The 16,103-nt window shown below is 49.2% G+C and overlaps 1 protein-coding gene across 1 annotated transcript; it reads right to left on the bottom strand.

The window, feature by feature from the left end:
* Positions 1-220: 220 nt before the first annotated feature.
* Positions 221-15,756, bottom strand: sidC (nonribosomal siderophore peptide synthase SidC; the record flags this gene model as incomplete). Its single annotated transcript, XM_039071798.1, has 6 exons — positions 221-376; positions 450-5,212; positions 5,267-7,304; positions 7,366-8,565; positions 8,620-11,420; positions 11,475-15,756. 6 exons carry the CDS (start codon positions 15,754-15,756, stop codon positions 221-223), a joined length of 15,240 nt encoding a protein of 5,079 aa, XP_038929694.1.
* Between the last annotated feature and the right edge of the window lie 347 nt (positions 15,757-16,103).

Below are 16,103 nucleotides of genomic sequence, written 5' to 3'. Positions count from 1 at the left end.
AAAGCAACATATACACATTCAACGCCTCATATGCAACGAGTATGATGAGCCAGACAGCAAGAGCAAATAGCACAAAAAAAAAGGTAACGAAAAAGAAGAGTATCCACATGAAAAAAGAAAAAAAAAACGATCTTGGTCTACTCTACTTCATACGCCGTGGAATCGCTCCGGGATACTCTTCCACCCCTCCTCTCTTCCATCCCTAGCATCACTAGATATTCTATATCGATTCGAAGCCTGTCACCAATGCCGACATCTCCCGTTGCATAGCGCCGATCACAGTTTCCGCTGTATCTCGGTCAAGACGAGATTCTGGTGCGAAAAGCCCAAAGTCTAACCGACCATTACGGATGGCGGCTTCCACGTCGATCGTAGACTGTTGAAATGTAAGCAATTGTATAAGGCTCAATTACCCGTTAGGATAAAGTGATGTGCATTCCCCCACTTACCTGGAAGATGTCTTGAGTAGCCGCCGTTGAGGCGCTTGGATGCTCGAGGCCTGGGATCGTCTCGGCTGCACCAGGTGGCGCTACACCATTGCCATTAATCGGAATTGGGTCATTTTTCGAAACCGGGGCTGCCCCGCTAAGATCTTCAAACTCCTCGCGTTGAATTGCTGTAAAAGAAAACTTTGCGTGGTCACAGTTGCCGGGTACTTTCAATTCTTGCTCAGGGAGTCGCAGGAAATTGACGCAGGTGTCGATTCGGATGCCCGTCCATTCGGCAATTTCCAGGAGAGAAACGCCCGAATATTCGGGTCGGCTGATCTCGTTGATTTCAGTCTGAATTCTGCGGGCGGCGTCAAGGAGGGTGTCGTTGGAATCGCTGAGTTTGTCATCCAGTCGTAGTGGAACAATGTTAACGGTGGGAATAACAGATTCGGCTAAACCCTCAATGGAATGAGATCGATTGGCAAGGTACAGTCCAACAGTTAACCGCCTGCGAGACCCTGCGCCATTTGTGGTTTCAGCTGCACCGAATTGCTGCAAATGCACTCGTGCATAGACGGCTAAAAAGACGGTCTGAATGCTAAGGCCCCGGCGCTTGGCAACCTTTTCGACACTGGCCATATTTGAAACCAGGCCCGGTCGGTAGTGATGTTGCACAGAGCCGAAGCAATGCCCTCGTTTTACCGCCGTTGAGATTTGGCCTAGATACTTTTGCCAGAATTGCCGCCGGACATCCACGGGCGAATGAACATATTGGAATGCCACGAGCTGTGCGAGATCAAGGTCGGGGTTTGGTTTGACAACATCCTCTTGGCCGCAGTGCGTAACAAGTCTGTTCAGTATATGGGGTAAACTGACAGCGTCGTACAATGCATGGTGGATTTGCAGAATAAGCGCCGTTCCCTGGTTCGTTTGACAGGCATGCAGTGCGACCGGCACTACCCCAAATTCTTGCTTAGGGCTTCTTGAAACAAGATGCCGATCAAACTTGGAATGCCAGATCACCGGAATGTGCACAACCTCAAACTCGATCTGCATATAGGGTAATAGCGGAGAGTCGGAAGTGGGAACGAATACCGTCCGAAGCATTGGGGTTTGGTCTATGACCCGAGCCCAGGCCCGATCGAGTACTTCAGGGCTCAATTGTCGTGATGTCAGATAGTAAAACTCAGGATAGAATATCTCTGGATTCAGAATGTGCATTGAGAGGAAATAGGTTTGCCCTGCAGTTGTGGGGAACACCTTTCGTACTAGTTGCAAATCAATACCATGTGACTGTAGCAGTCCCGCCACATCGATGCCATCGAGTGAATCGTGGAGAATGCTTGATATATTTGTGAGCGAGACCTCCGTTAGGCCGCTGTTGGCTGCTTTGGCCATGTTTTCAACAGTACCAGCCCGAAGCATGTCACTGACCGCAAGCTTGACGGACTGTTTCTTCAGGAGTGCAGCCACCTTGATGGCGCTGATACTGTCCAGGCCAAGCTCGAAGATGGTGGAGCTCTTGTCAATGGAATCATCAGGTACCCCGGATGCAATAGAAAGAATTTTGCGGATCTTTGACTCAATCGGCGACCATTCCGCCTGATCGAGTGTCCCGGGCACTGCTTCAGGCTCGATATTTTGTTCAGACTCATCCTGGAAAGCGGCGCTTCCACAAATCTTCACTCCCTCACTGGTAAAATCCACAGTCTGTTCAGATGGACCATCGATGATAGACGAAAGGATATCGCTCATCTGCTCCAACAGCACAAGAGTATCTTGATACCCAGTAACATTTCCACGACAAGCAACTCGTCCAACTAGATCCTCCCCGACACCTTCAACTTCAGCGCAAACAGGGTATTCAACTTCGGCTGCTCCGCCAGTAGATTTATATAAGACTTGCCTAGGCTCATTCTGGACAATTTCGACCGGTCTCTTCTGATACATGAAAAGCGTATCGAACAATGCCCGCGATCCCGTATCTGGTCTGGCGCGCCGAAGCGGGAAATGCTGATGCTCCGACATGGCGAGGAGAGCCTCCTGCACATATTTCACCAATTCTACCCGCGTCCCATGAAGAATAACTCGCATGGCGACAGTGTTCATAGTCGGGAACATCACGTGCTCAGAGTTAGCCACATTCCGACCGGAAAGGACAAGCCCAAATACCACATCTAGCTTCTTGACATGCCTAGCAAGGACAAGAGACCAGCAGCCGACAAGAAGCGCCTGGAGGGTAATGCCATGACGTTTGCAGAACATCTCCGCCTTGGACATTGGAACGGATAATGATTGTTCTGCTCGGTGAACGACAACCGAGCTATTCTCCGCATGTTCCATAGGAGAGAATGACACCGGGGTGAATTTGGATAGCGTTGCTCGCCAGAATCTGAGGGCTTCGTCGCCAGACGAGGCAATGATTTGCCCGAGAATTTCATCGGCTGGCGGGCGAGAACACTCTACACCAGCATACGATTTGGCAACGTCTTCGTGGAGCAGATTGATTGACCAACCATCATAGAGAGCATGCGAAATTGACAAAACAAGGTACCGCCTATCCCCTTCCACTGCAATGGTGATAGAGAGCAAGGGACAGCCTGCCGGCTTATTGTGGACCCTTGAGCGCTGAGTCTTTATAACGGATTCCACGGAGACGCCGTGTAGATGGATAGTCTTGAGGTCAATTTGATCCTCGTTGTGAACTATTTGGGCGTATGAAACAGGAATCTTCGGATCCCAGACTTCAACAAATGAAGTACGGAGGATAGGGTGAGCTCTAACGACAGCTCTCCATGCCCGCTCCATCTTTTCAATGTCTACATCTGGCTCAAGCTCGAGGATCTCGTGGTTGTAATAATGCTTGTACCCAGAGGCACACATTTCAGCGACCATAGCTTCTTGGATGGGTGTGGCTGGTAAGACTCGAATCGCGCTCGGGGGGAGAAGACCTTCAGCCCCGAGGAACTCGGTCAACAATTTCTCTAGCCGATTAAGTGATGATAATGTCCCATCCTTGGTATGACCATTTGTCATTGAGAGTTGCTCGCTCATTGCCTTGACTGTACGATGGCGCATGATGGAACTCACAGGAAGTTTGATGCCGGCTTTGCTCAACCGCGAGGAGATTTTGATGGCATCGATGCTATCAAGTCCAACTTCAAAGATTGATGTGTTCTCGTTGATGGATTGCGGCTCCACCCCCGCAAGGGTTTCAATCACGTCGCGAATTATGCAAGCCTGGGAAGTCCATTCAAACAAAGAGCCATTAATATGTTCGAAATTGGTATGTTCACCATTGGTATGTTCTGGGGTTCTTGGAGACTCGTGGTGTCCCTTCACTTCACCATCCGCCACAACTTGTGCGAGAGACACCCCATTTATCTTGGGCAACTCTCTTTTGGGGTCTTGCGCAAACTCAAAAAGAATTTGCTCAAACTTAGATAACATCTGCTGAGCATCTTCCGACGATACCGCATGACTCTTTGCGGCAATAGTGGCTGTAAAAAATTGCTTGCTATTGCGTACAATCTCAAAGGCCAGAGGGTATTCATGCTGGGCCTCCGAGTCAAGTGTACACCAAAGATCTTTTGTGAACGATTCGTCGTTATCATCTTCCCTCTGGAAGACAAACAAGGAGCTGAAGAGCCGCTCGTCGGGGTTCTTTCCGAGCCATTTCACGATGTCCCGCAAGGCGGTGTATTGGAAAGGAATCATGGACACCTGGTAGTCATGGCAGCGCCGAGCGACATCAGACCAAGACTCCAAGCCATGCAGCTGGACATTGCTGGGGATCGTATTGAACAGCGGTCCAATAACGTCGCCAATGCCTGGTACATCGATTGTCCTGCCTGAGGCAATGATACCAAGTGGTGGCACGAAGGAGTATTGTTGCTGGAGAGTAAGAAGCCAACAGGCATGAAGGACAGCTTGCTCTGTAACATTGAGAGACCGGCGAAGATGGTCAACTTGATCTGTCGCATTCATTTGAGCTTTAAGCAGAATTGGCGCGCTGTCTACTTGGCCGTCCTCGGCGAAAGCTCGATCACGACAGCCAGCAAGATGAACTTTCCAGAACGCCTCTGCAGCAGGGTTTTTACAAAGGGGACCCAAGTGCAACACATCAAGGAATTCCGGGATTAACTCCGAACTCTCGATCTGACCGAGATAACTTCGGGCAACCAATTCGAGGAGCAGGACTAGGCTGTTTCCATCATAGAGAGCATGGAAGATGTTCAAACACATTACCGATATCTTGGGGGAAGAGATGACTCCGACTTCCCATAGATTGGATGAAAGACCGTCGAGCTGGGCAATCCAGTGGTCATGTCGTTCTTTGCGCAAGTCATCAATCTCTTGATTGGTACCGGCCGTAGCAAGGAACCAAGGAAGGGCGTCTTTCTTCATGACAATTTGGGCATAGCCGTCTGGAGATGGCAGAAATCTGGCGCGCAACATCTGAACGTCTCTCTGGGCCTGATCCCAAGCCGCGCGCAAATTCTCGAGGTTCACTGAAGGGTCGAGCTCGAAAGTGAAAGATGAGCAGTACAACGGCGTGCTACTAGCCAGGTAGTGGTATATGATACCCTCCTGAAGCGGGGTGCAGGGCGCAATCTTTTCAATGTCACCGTAGCGGGCTCCAATATGCTCGATGATAGCGTGGGAGTTTTTGTGAGCGAAAGCCTCGATGCCTTGCTTGGCATTGCGTTGGAAGGTTTCCACGGACACAGAAGATGAGATAGGCACCTGTAGAGCCGACGTCATGCCGGAAATTGTAGGGTCTATGTATCGTTAGTCAAGTAATTCTTAACCAACACCTAGACTGCCAGACTTACACTTCATGATGGTCGATGGCTGAGCCTGAGAAAACCCAGCCTCCCGGAGACTTCTCGAGAAAGCAATAACAGATATAGAATCCAGACCAAGCTCGTAGATACTGGACCATGATGAGATCTTCTCCTCAGAGGAACCAATAAACCTCGCCAGGACAGATATGATCTTCTGTTCCTGGACACTGTCAGTAGACTGGCTAACGCTCATCGAGCTCAATTTCTGAATGTTTTCTAGCGAAAGCTCCTGATAGATACTCTTCAAGACTTTCATATCAGCCTTGTTATTGGCAGACAGCGGAAATTGGGTCATCGGGATGATATGTGTAGGCACCATGTACCTAGGAAGATGAGTGCGGCAAGCACCCTTGATCTTCGATAGCAGGGCGCGGTCCTCTTCTGAATATCGGACTCCAACGTCGACAGCACGAGATTTCTTATCTGCAGTGACAGTCGTGAAAAAGGAGACAAGTTGATCCTTCGATTGTTTGGGGTGCGTGATGACCAGGGTAGCGACTTCGTTCAATTCAGGCGTAGCTTGTTTGATGACCTCGTTGATTTCTCCAATCTCAAGTCGCTGTCCGCGGAGCTTGACCTGGTCATCAATGCGACCGAGGAACTGGAAGCTTCCATCGTGCAAAATTCTCACAAGATCGCCAGTGCGATAGATGCGATCGCCAGATTCGGGAAGCTCTTGGAATCTTTCCTTGGTGAGCTCCACTCGATTCAGATAGCCCTTTCCAACGAGAGGTCCCGAGACGCAGAGTTCGCCTATGCTGCCGCGTAGGACTGGTGTCGTCGTACCGGGGCTGAAGACATATGACCCCACATTATCGAATTGAGGCCCGATGTTTGAGGCTTTGTCATTGGCAGACATCCGTGGGAGCATGGTGCATCCGATAGTAACTTCAGTAGGACCGTATCCATTGTAGATGACACCATGCTTGCCCCAGACATCTAGGATTTCTTGTTTCAGGGCCTCTCCGCCGGTGATGAAGACTCCCCGACAAAGCGACGGAACTTCATCGGGATGGACTAGTCTTGCCAAACTGGGCGTCAGGTCAATATGCGTAATTCGAAGCTTTTGTATCGTTCCAGTCAGGTCCTCAAACAGCAAATCGCGTGGACAGGAAGTGACGCAAATTCCAACACTCCAGCTCCAGTACTGTTCCAAAACACTGACGTCAAAATGGAAGGAGGCAAATTGCAACCACCGAGACTCTTCATCCCAGTGTCCTGCGAACAATCGTTGGAATGCCAGCATTGCTTGCACGGCATTATCGTGCGTGATCTCGCAGCCCTTCGGTGTTCCAGTTGTACCGGATGTGTACAGACAATAACAAGTATCATCTGGCTGGATAGGACGGGAAAGTGAGATATCCCCTGTTGAAACCCGGTCAAGAAGCCCAGGCTCATCAAGTGCCTGGACATCAATAGCTGGAAGACCATCTAGTTCCGCCATCTTCGATTGATTGCAAAGGAGGATCTTGGTAGCCGAGTCCTCTAACATGAACTGCTTACGAGAGATAGGAGCACCAGGGTCAATAGCCAGATATGCACATCCAGCTTTCATAATACCCAGAATCGCCATGGAGGCTTCAGGGCACTTGTCGAAGCATATTCCCACAATTCCACCAGGAATAGCCCCCTTGGCCTGCAGGAAATGCGCAATTTGATTGCCACATTCATTGAACTCACGGTAAGTCCATGTCTTCTTCTGCAGATTTTCTGCAATGTCACCGAAAGCAAATTCAAACGCAATCTTCTCGGGAATATTGATCGCGTTCGTCTCGACGAATTGATGTAGCAAAGAAACCGTGGTAGGAATTGGTGCTTCTTTGGCAGGAGTAATTGATAGCAGACTACTACCCACAGAGTCGTAATCGGTGGAATTGACATCTGGACAGAAGACAGTATCTTGCAATAATCTTTCATACTGATTCAAGAGGATCTTTGCTTGCTCCATGGGTACAAGATCGCCCCGGTAGCTCAACGAAATCTGAAGATCGTTCCAGTGCGGAATCAATTCGATAGAGACAGGATACTATATAATGTTAGCCTAGATCCTGTAAATTTGTGGAGTATCCTGTCTGCTTGTTACTCACATCAATATTCGTCTCCTCGCCAATGATGTCCCACTTATCAGCACCAACGGCATCAGAATTAAACTTCTGATAGACAAACAGCGTGTCGAAGAGTGGCTCATCGCTACCTAGCCAACGCTGGATATGCGACAGAGGCGCGAACTGATTCTTTACCAATAAAGCATTTCGCTTCAACGTACAGTCCAAAAGCTGTCGGTTGGAACCCTCAATATGCAGGGGCGTCGGCACTGTGACCAAACACGGGAATACCGCATGCTGAGCATCAGCGGACAAGTTTCTACCTGAAAGCACGGTTCCAAAAGTGACGTTGGACTCGCCCGTGTACGCAGAGAGCAAGCGAGCCCACGTGGCTTGCCCCGCTGCTTGTAGTGTCACGCCGATATCTCGACAGGCATCTTCAAAAGCCTTGCGAGACTGTATGCAACGGATGGAGGTGGTGAGTAATGTTCGCTCGTTTGTGCGGATGGGATTTAAGTCGGGGAATTTGGAGGGCTGCACTTCTGGGGCAAGTCCCTTCCAGAAGGATTGCGCTGATTCGCTCTGGCTCTTACTCTCAAGAAGGATAGGGCCGAGAGTTTTGGTGACTGGGGCCGGCATAGCCAGAGCCTTTCCTTCATATGCTGCTCTGACGTCTGAAAGTATGGTGGCCAGAGACTGAGCATCATAAATAGCATGCAATGCAGAGAAATGCATGATACTGGTGTGGTCACCTACTTCGACTTCAATGCTCCATGGAGGCTGGTGGAGATTTTCCAAAGCGTGCCTTTGTTGAACACCAGAAGTGACTTCCATGGAAGACGAGGTCTCGTACCATGGTAATTTGCCGTATTCATGGTAAGTTATCATAGCAAAAGGATTATTCTGATCGCGCAATTCAACAAATCCTGTTCGAAGCATCTCATGCTGAGCCATGACCTTAGACCATGCTTCTTTCAAGACCTTCTTATCTAAAGGTACTGAGGACCTTAAGGTCATTCTATTGAAGTACACTTCACCGTGTGAATGTGTAAAAATTGCCAGCATTCCGTTTTGGACTGGCGTACAAGGGCGCAGAGACTGCACTATTTGCGAAGAAATCTCAAGTTGCTGGCAAACAGACTGCAAATAATTGGTTTGGAAAAGTCCAAAGTCGAACTCGATTTCCTCAACAATCTTCGCGTTGGAAGTAAGAAGGGAAGCGATTTGATCAATAGAAGCAGCCTGATACAAGTCAGTAGGTAGAGAATAGAATTCACCCCCAGGAATATGACATACCTCGAGAATATCACCAGATGAGATCTTATACCCTAACTCACGCAACTTCGCCGATACCTGAACAGCGTTGATACTATCCAGGCCAAGTTGGAAGATCGTTGTGTCCTGGAACACATTATCCGAGTCGACATCCGAAAATTTGCAAAGAAGGTCGCGAACAATCTCCTCTCGATAGGACCATGGGAGCTTTTGGCGAGATTTTGTGGGGAACTGAACAGATTTTGACGTCTTAGACACGTTATGTTCAAATACTCGAGGAATGTCTGCCCCTAATAGCCGCTTATCGGATGCCTGAGCAGACGGATATTGAATGATGTGTCCAACAAGGACTATAAAGTCCCGCGCAATTTTCTCAGCCACGGCTTGTGAGATATACGATACTTGGAAGTGGAGGCAGATCTGTATTTTGTCTTTAGACTCGTCGCGGATGATCTCACATATCAAGGGGAATCCCATGTTTCCTTCGTCCTGAAGAAGTTCCCAGATATTGGAATCGAGATCTGTATTTCTGTTCTGGAAAATGACGAGCGTCTCGAAAAGGCGAGAGCCATCGCCAAGAATACGTCGTTGAATACGCCGGAGAGGGCTGAGTTGGTGAGGCAAAATGTCGTTATTGCTCTTTTGGGACAATTTCATGATGTCACTATTTGTTGAAGTTGAAGAAGACTTGATTCGAATTGGGAGTGTGTTGAAACAAGGCCCGACTATCCGATCTGCGCCATCCAAGGGAACGGTTCGGCAGCTGAAGACATTGCCAAAGCAGACGTCGGATGAACCGGTGTATAGAGAGAGGAGTCTGGCCCATGCAGCATGGAAGATGTTCAAAGGGGTCACGGAGAGGTCTTTGCAGTTTTGCCTGAATGATACGAAAGAGCCATTGAGGGATGTATGGATCTGCTGTGATGCCGACTCATTTGCATTGGCTGCGGGCCCGGGTGTGGGAAGGAGGGTCGGTGAAACACCGGACAGGTACTGGTCCCAGTATTCATCCGACGAGCCATAATCAACAGAGGTCATGTAATCGATGAAGTTGCGGAATGGAGTGTTCTTTGGCAACTTTTGACTTGAAATCAACAGCTGGAGCTCTTGCAATAACTGGGCGATACCTTCTCCGTCATACAGTGCATGATGGATGGACAGTAGAAGATATGTCTGCTGCGCAGTTGAATCGGTTATCAAAGTCAATGAGTAAGGCAACTGGCCGTTGACAGGAGAAATACCCTCGAACTTGGACTTGTTTTCCTTGATGACATTCTCAAGCTCAGAAGAGGAAGTTTCAATATGGGACCACGGTAAGACCGATGTGTCCAGTACAACCTGAGCATATGCGAACCGCCTATCATTAGTTTGCGTGAAACAAGTTCTAAGAATGCCTTGTCTTTGCATCATCTTAGCCCATGCTGCTCTCATGGTCTCGGCATTGGTATGCACAAGAAGCAAGAGGTGATTGAAATAAGCCGAATGATCACCAGATTCAGCTGCAAGCATAGCCTCCTGGAGTGGAGTGCAAGGGTAAATGCTTTGAACATTTATGGCTGTAGCTTTGAACTCATCTTCTATTTGATGAGTGAAGATTTCATCGAACACTGTTGGTGGTGCGGGCACCGCATTTTCGGGCTGATCCCCGTTGGTCGTGGCAGTAATGACAGCTGCAAGTTGAGAAATAGAGCTATGGCGCAGGATTGTGGACACGGCAAGCCTTCCACATCCAGACTCCTGCAGCTTTCGCGAGAAGGAAATGGCAGAAAGAGAGTCCAGACCCAGTCTGTAGAAAGATGTGTGTTTGCGGACGTTTGTTTGGTCGGTGCCAGTGACTGCCGATAGCGCGGCAGAGATAGTCTTCTCAAGATCAGTGAAACTGTCACTAGTATCGGTATTAGGCTTTGGTGAAAATATCGCAAGCTCCTTCGTTATCAGTTGCCCCAACCGTTGCCTCAGCTTGAAGTAATCAATCTTATAAGACCTAGTGAGATCTATCGTGTCAACGAGAACAAGAAGGGATGGAAGGTCAGAAGAAGAAAGTTTCTTGGTGAGCTCCTTGAAAAGATCATTCGTAGCCTTCTCGATTTGCACGGAACCTGAGCATTTCTTTGAAGGAACCCAGAACACTGCCAATCGCAGTGTCGGCTCATCCAAAATCATGCTCACTGTTTCTTTTGCCATTTCTAAAGACATCAGAGCACGATCAACTCCGTCTAGATCAATAGACGGAGCATACGACTGAGCAAGGCCAGAGCTTCGGGAAAGAATGAGTGTACCATCAGGAAGCAGCCTTCCAGAGTCACCCGTTCTATAGATCAGACCAAACTCAGGATGATCAACGAATCGCCCAGTAACTGGCGACTTGGAGTCAGGTAGACAGCGCCCAATTTGATCCCCGCCGAAGCATAGCTCTCCAATGGCACCGCGTGGAAGAAGGCTGAGCGAATCTCCATCTGCTACAATCATGGCAGATGTGTTCTTCAGGGGTCTACCAATGTTTCGAACATGGGTCGATGCCTGCATATTAAGACAGAGAGTACATGCGTGAGTCAGTGCATGGTTGCTGTATGCTTGATTCAGACCTTTGCCGGCCCAATTGTGATGGAGCTTAAGGGTCATTTCTTCACCAGAAGAGAGGAGATATTGCACACTGGGGACGGCTTGTGGATCAATACGGGAGGCCAGCATGGGAGGCAAGTGCAGGTGTGTTATGTTCATGTCTTGACAGGCTTGCTCGATACGAGTCATCATTATCAATTCTGTAGCTGAGCACAATGTCATGCCAGCATGCCAAGCAAAGAATGCCTGGCAAATAGATGCTGTATTCTTGTCAGAAAGATAATCTGAAAATTAAAATGTCATGGAAAACTTACCACCTGATCCCTGAAGACATGATAGCATTTTCGATCCGGTTGGCGCTGGATACGAGTCTGACAGAGCATTGATATTGCTCTGCAGGTTTTGCCGTGAGATGACGATGTTTTCAATCAAGTCATCTTCAATTAGCGACACTTCAGCATAGGCAACGTCAGACCCTTTACTGGTATATGGAATATTAAACTCATGGTAAACATCCAGTGAATAAAAGAGATGAATCAGCTGGACGGACTTCAGAGAATCCAAGCTATGATCTCTTTCCGTCAAGTGGTCGATGATACAGAACTTGGATTTCGCCGTGGAGAGAATAGAATGGATTTTCTGCGAAGAAGCCTGGGGAAGGAGGAGGAGACCAGCACCGGCCTTGGCGACTCCAAGCACAGCAACATAAAAGTCAAGAGACGTTGTCAGATGAATGGCTATTAGATCGTCATTTGTCACTCCGATATGGAGCAAGAAGTGTGCAAAGCCATTGGCTCGGGAGTTTAGTTGACTATAGGTCATGCTTTCCATCAACGAAGTAGAATTCTCTGACTTCCAGAGCATCAACTCAACCGCTACCCGGTCCGGGTCTGTAGAAGCAATCATCTCGACGCTAGATGCCAGGCTTGGCAAATTGACTTGATCGCGTAATGTTGCATGTTCAATTGACAGCGTTGACGAGGGAAGATACGATCGAATCTCCTGGATTGGAAGCTTAATCTTGTCAATCAAGACCGAGGCCACAGAATCAATCTGCTCGAGTAGTATCATAGCTTGCTCAACTGGTAGCACCGACTCTTGATATGTCGCCCGAGCAAAGATGTTTTCTTCTCGCGGCTCAAACTCCAGCAACAGCGCAAATTCTAAAAACTCCCCCGCTCCAACTTCCCGGAACACCGAGCCCTGGTCATCATCTGACCAAATGCTTTCCTGCCACACGAGCGCTGTGTCGAAGAGACTGCGATCCAAGTCGATACCAGAAGCCTTCTTGATATCCTGAAGAGAAAGACTGCCATGCTCGAGTGACTTGCGGTTCATATTCTGGATGGCCAAAAGAAGATCGGTCACGTCCTGCATTTTGTCGAGGTTCATGCGCGTAGGCAAAGTTCTGATACAAGGCCCGAGAACCGTTTCAATGCCCTTCAAGGGCAGAGTTCGGCCTGAAAAGACAGTTCCAAATGTGATATCACCGGTTCCAATGTAGGAAGAGAGAATATAGCAAAACGCGGCTTGAAAAATGGTTTGCCGGCTCACGCGAAGATGCTGGGAAACTTGGTTGAGTTTTGATACGGATATGTCCAGCACGCGAGTAGCCTTGTCGGTAGCATGTATTATATCTGTATGTCCGTGGAAAATAGGGAAAGTTGCAGGATAAAGACCTTGGAGTTGTTCACGCCAGTACACTGAGGACTCTATTGCCGATTTGTCCAGTTTGTGCTCAATGAAATAGTTTGCGACGATGTTATATGGCGGTTTGGAAGTGAGCTCCTCTCCGGACAAGATACTTCTGAGATCTTTCAACATAATTTGCCAAGACCATCCATCATAAAGAGCATGATGGATATGCACCAGCACGCGGAGATGGTCCTTGCCTTCTTTGATCTGGACTCGAAAAGGGTTCAAGACATCGTGACCCGCACTCAGGCCCAAATCGTATTCAAGTTCATGTTTCAGGGAAATATGGTCATTGACAGTATTCCAGGTGAATCGACCATATGAGTGATCTTTGAGGCCGATTTCCACAAATCCGGACCGTAAGATCTGGTTGTGGTCCACCAGTTGACCAAATGCATTCTTTACCGCAGTTGAACTGACCGAGGGCTCGAATTCCAGCTCAATCCAGTTGCAGTATGCCTTGTTATCTCGAACAGTCTCCAAGATCATAGCCTGTTGGATATGGCTACACGGTATGACGTCCGAAACCTGATCGCTCAAGCCCAGCGAGTCGACCCTTGCTGCACCTGCGTCTAAAACAAGCTGAAGAATGGTTTGCAAGGCTGCTTGCGTATCATTATTTGGGCTCATAGCTTCAAGACTGGTGGCAAGTTGCCAGATTCCGTCCACTGAGTCGGCCTCCAACAAGGAAGCCACACCTAGCCGAATTCCTGCATCCAAGAGATGAGACGCGAGACGGATTGCTGCTAGCGAATCAAGACCTGCTGCTGCCAGGCTCTCTGTCGACGGGAGTCGTCGGCCTAGCACATCGGCTACGCTTGAGGCGATAGACTCCTCTTTTTCGTCTCGGCAGGGTTGATCATCAAAAGCCAGGGCAGTGCTTCGGTGGCGAATGAAATTGGCTTCTAGTGTTTTACGATCGATCTTGCCCGAGGGAAGTTGGGGGAATTGGTCGACGAGCAGGAATTCTCCGGGGATCATAAAGCGAGGCAACAGCCGACGACAGACATCTCGGAGACTAATGTCCGTCGTTCCCTTGTCGGTAACCAAAACAAATGCAACTAAGTTCCCGTCGATAACCATGGTAACAGCACTGCGGACACCAGAGGCTCTGGTGATAACATGCTCAATCTCGCCTAGCTCTATCCGCTGACCTCGCAGCTTCACCTGGCCGTTGGAAATTCGGCCAAAACACTCAATCTCTCCAGTGGGGAGTATGCGGGCTTTGTCTCCCGTGCGATAGAGTCGGCCATACACCGGACTGTCTATAAAAGCCTTGGCATTTTCTTCGGGTCGGTTGATATACCCGTCTGCCAATTGAGGACCACCCACCACAAGCTCTCCAATTTGGCCTAGTGAAAGGGGACGAAGCTCCTTGGAGGATGGCTCGTCGGAAGGGAGTGGCATGATGTATGCCGACACGGTTTTGAAGGGCTTTCCAATCATATTGACAGGATCCTTGGCCTGGAAATGGGTGGCCGCGGTACAATGGATTGCTGCTTCGGTGGGCCCGTACATTCCATGGAGAATGCCACCCCTGCCCTCGGACTGGCCAAACTCGTCTACCACGTGTCTGGTAAGCATCTCGCCAATTGTGAGGAGCACTCGGAGAGACGGAGCGGCGGCTCGCGTGCGCAGCAACTCTCCTGCCACCGTTGGGGTCAACTCAGCGGCATCGACTCTCATCGTCGTCATCACATGGGAAATATCAAGAAGCATATTCTCTCTCTCAGACCCGATGAGGGTTGACCCTCGCATCATCGGGAAAAAGACCTCAAACACAGAAACATCAAAGGTGGGAGATGCAAATTGTAAAAAGCGCTTGAAAGGGGGTATCAAATCATCATGAGCAAGGAGTGATTGGGTGGCAGCAAGATGGGACACCCCGACGCCTTTAGGGCGGCCCGTAGAGCCAGATGTGTACATGACATACGCCAGATCAGTGGAAGTGCTGTTTTCTGCGCATGGCTCTGTGATATCGGCGTTGGTTTGAAGATCGTCCACTGTGAGAATAGAAATATGCTCTTTCAGCGGTATCCTTGTTACAAGAGCATCATTTGTGACCACCACCGATGCGGCCACATCTTGCAGGATAAACTCGATGCGATCTGTTGGTGCATCGGTGTTCAAGGGGCAGAAAGCTGCGCCAGCCTTGAGGATAGCCAGCCATGAAATGTACAATTCCACAGACTGGGGCAAAAGTACTGGCACAACCTTCTGTAGGCCCGGAGAGGTCGTCGAAGCACGAGCTATTTTACTCGCCAGCTCCGAGGAAAGCCGGTCCAAGTCATGGTACGACAGGCACTGAACGTTTCCATCCGCCTTGAGGAATTCAATGGCATGGTTTGAATTGTTGAGCTCACGCAGGGCAAGCTCGTGTAGAAGCCGGGGCCCTGGTAATGTGGAGGGGGAGGCATTTGAAATGGCTAGATCAGGAACCTCGGTGGCAGACACTGTCACCGGTATACCCTTTAGAACAGCCTGCTCTTGCACGATCACCTTCAGCTGGTTGCCCAACTGGTACAGGAAAGTAGCATCCATGCCTCCAGCCGCACGCAAAGTTCCCAGCTGAGTCGTGGGGTCCAGGGTCCACTGCAACACCGGGAGATGTCCATCATCATCGGACGGAGGATCTCCCAGCACTATGGCAGTGTGTTTGACTGAGAGATCTGATACGGCAGCCAGATGTGCTGGCTGAACCGTTTGGGCAGACAGATCTGCCTTGACTGGCGCACCATTCAATAGAAAGACGGGATTCTCATCCGTTGTGAATGCACGTAGCAAGACTGCCCATGACAAAGCAAGTATCTCCGAGGGGAGTTGGGCATCCACCTGCCAGGGTACAATATGAACATCATCACCATCGTCATTGACGGCAGGGAATTGAGTGAATCGGTCCATGGCCTGGGTGGTGGTTTTTTCTCTCGCTCTCCCTCTCCTCTCATTCATACATATATTCAAGGTAAGGTATATACCTAAGTAGGTAGTAGAGTTGCTTAGTCGATCTAATTAGGTGCAACGTGAGTGGCTGGAGAAGATCTTATGCAGGCAAGCGCGCCAAAAAAAAGTGTCCCACATACAGGAATTTTTCGCAAGGGGCTCGTCCGTTTTTATTTTTTTTAAAAAGAGCAAATCGAGGGGCACATCCATACGGGAGAATACATGAGATGGGGGGGGGGGGGGGGTTAGAAGACCCGCCCAACGGCGGCAAAAGAATTATAGGATATGATTTAAAAAAGTCGAAATCT

This window comes from Penicillium roqueforti, assembly GCF_015533775.1.
Source record: "Penicillium roqueforti strain LCP96 04111 chromosome Unknown scaffold_08, whole genome shotgun sequence".
NCBI classification, from domain to species: Eukaryota; Fungi; Ascomycota; class Eurotiomycetes; order Eurotiales; family Aspergillaceae; genus Penicillium; species Penicillium roqueforti.
Note: the sequence above shows the minus strand (reverse complement) of the source record. Positions and strands in the feature narration are given on the sequence as shown.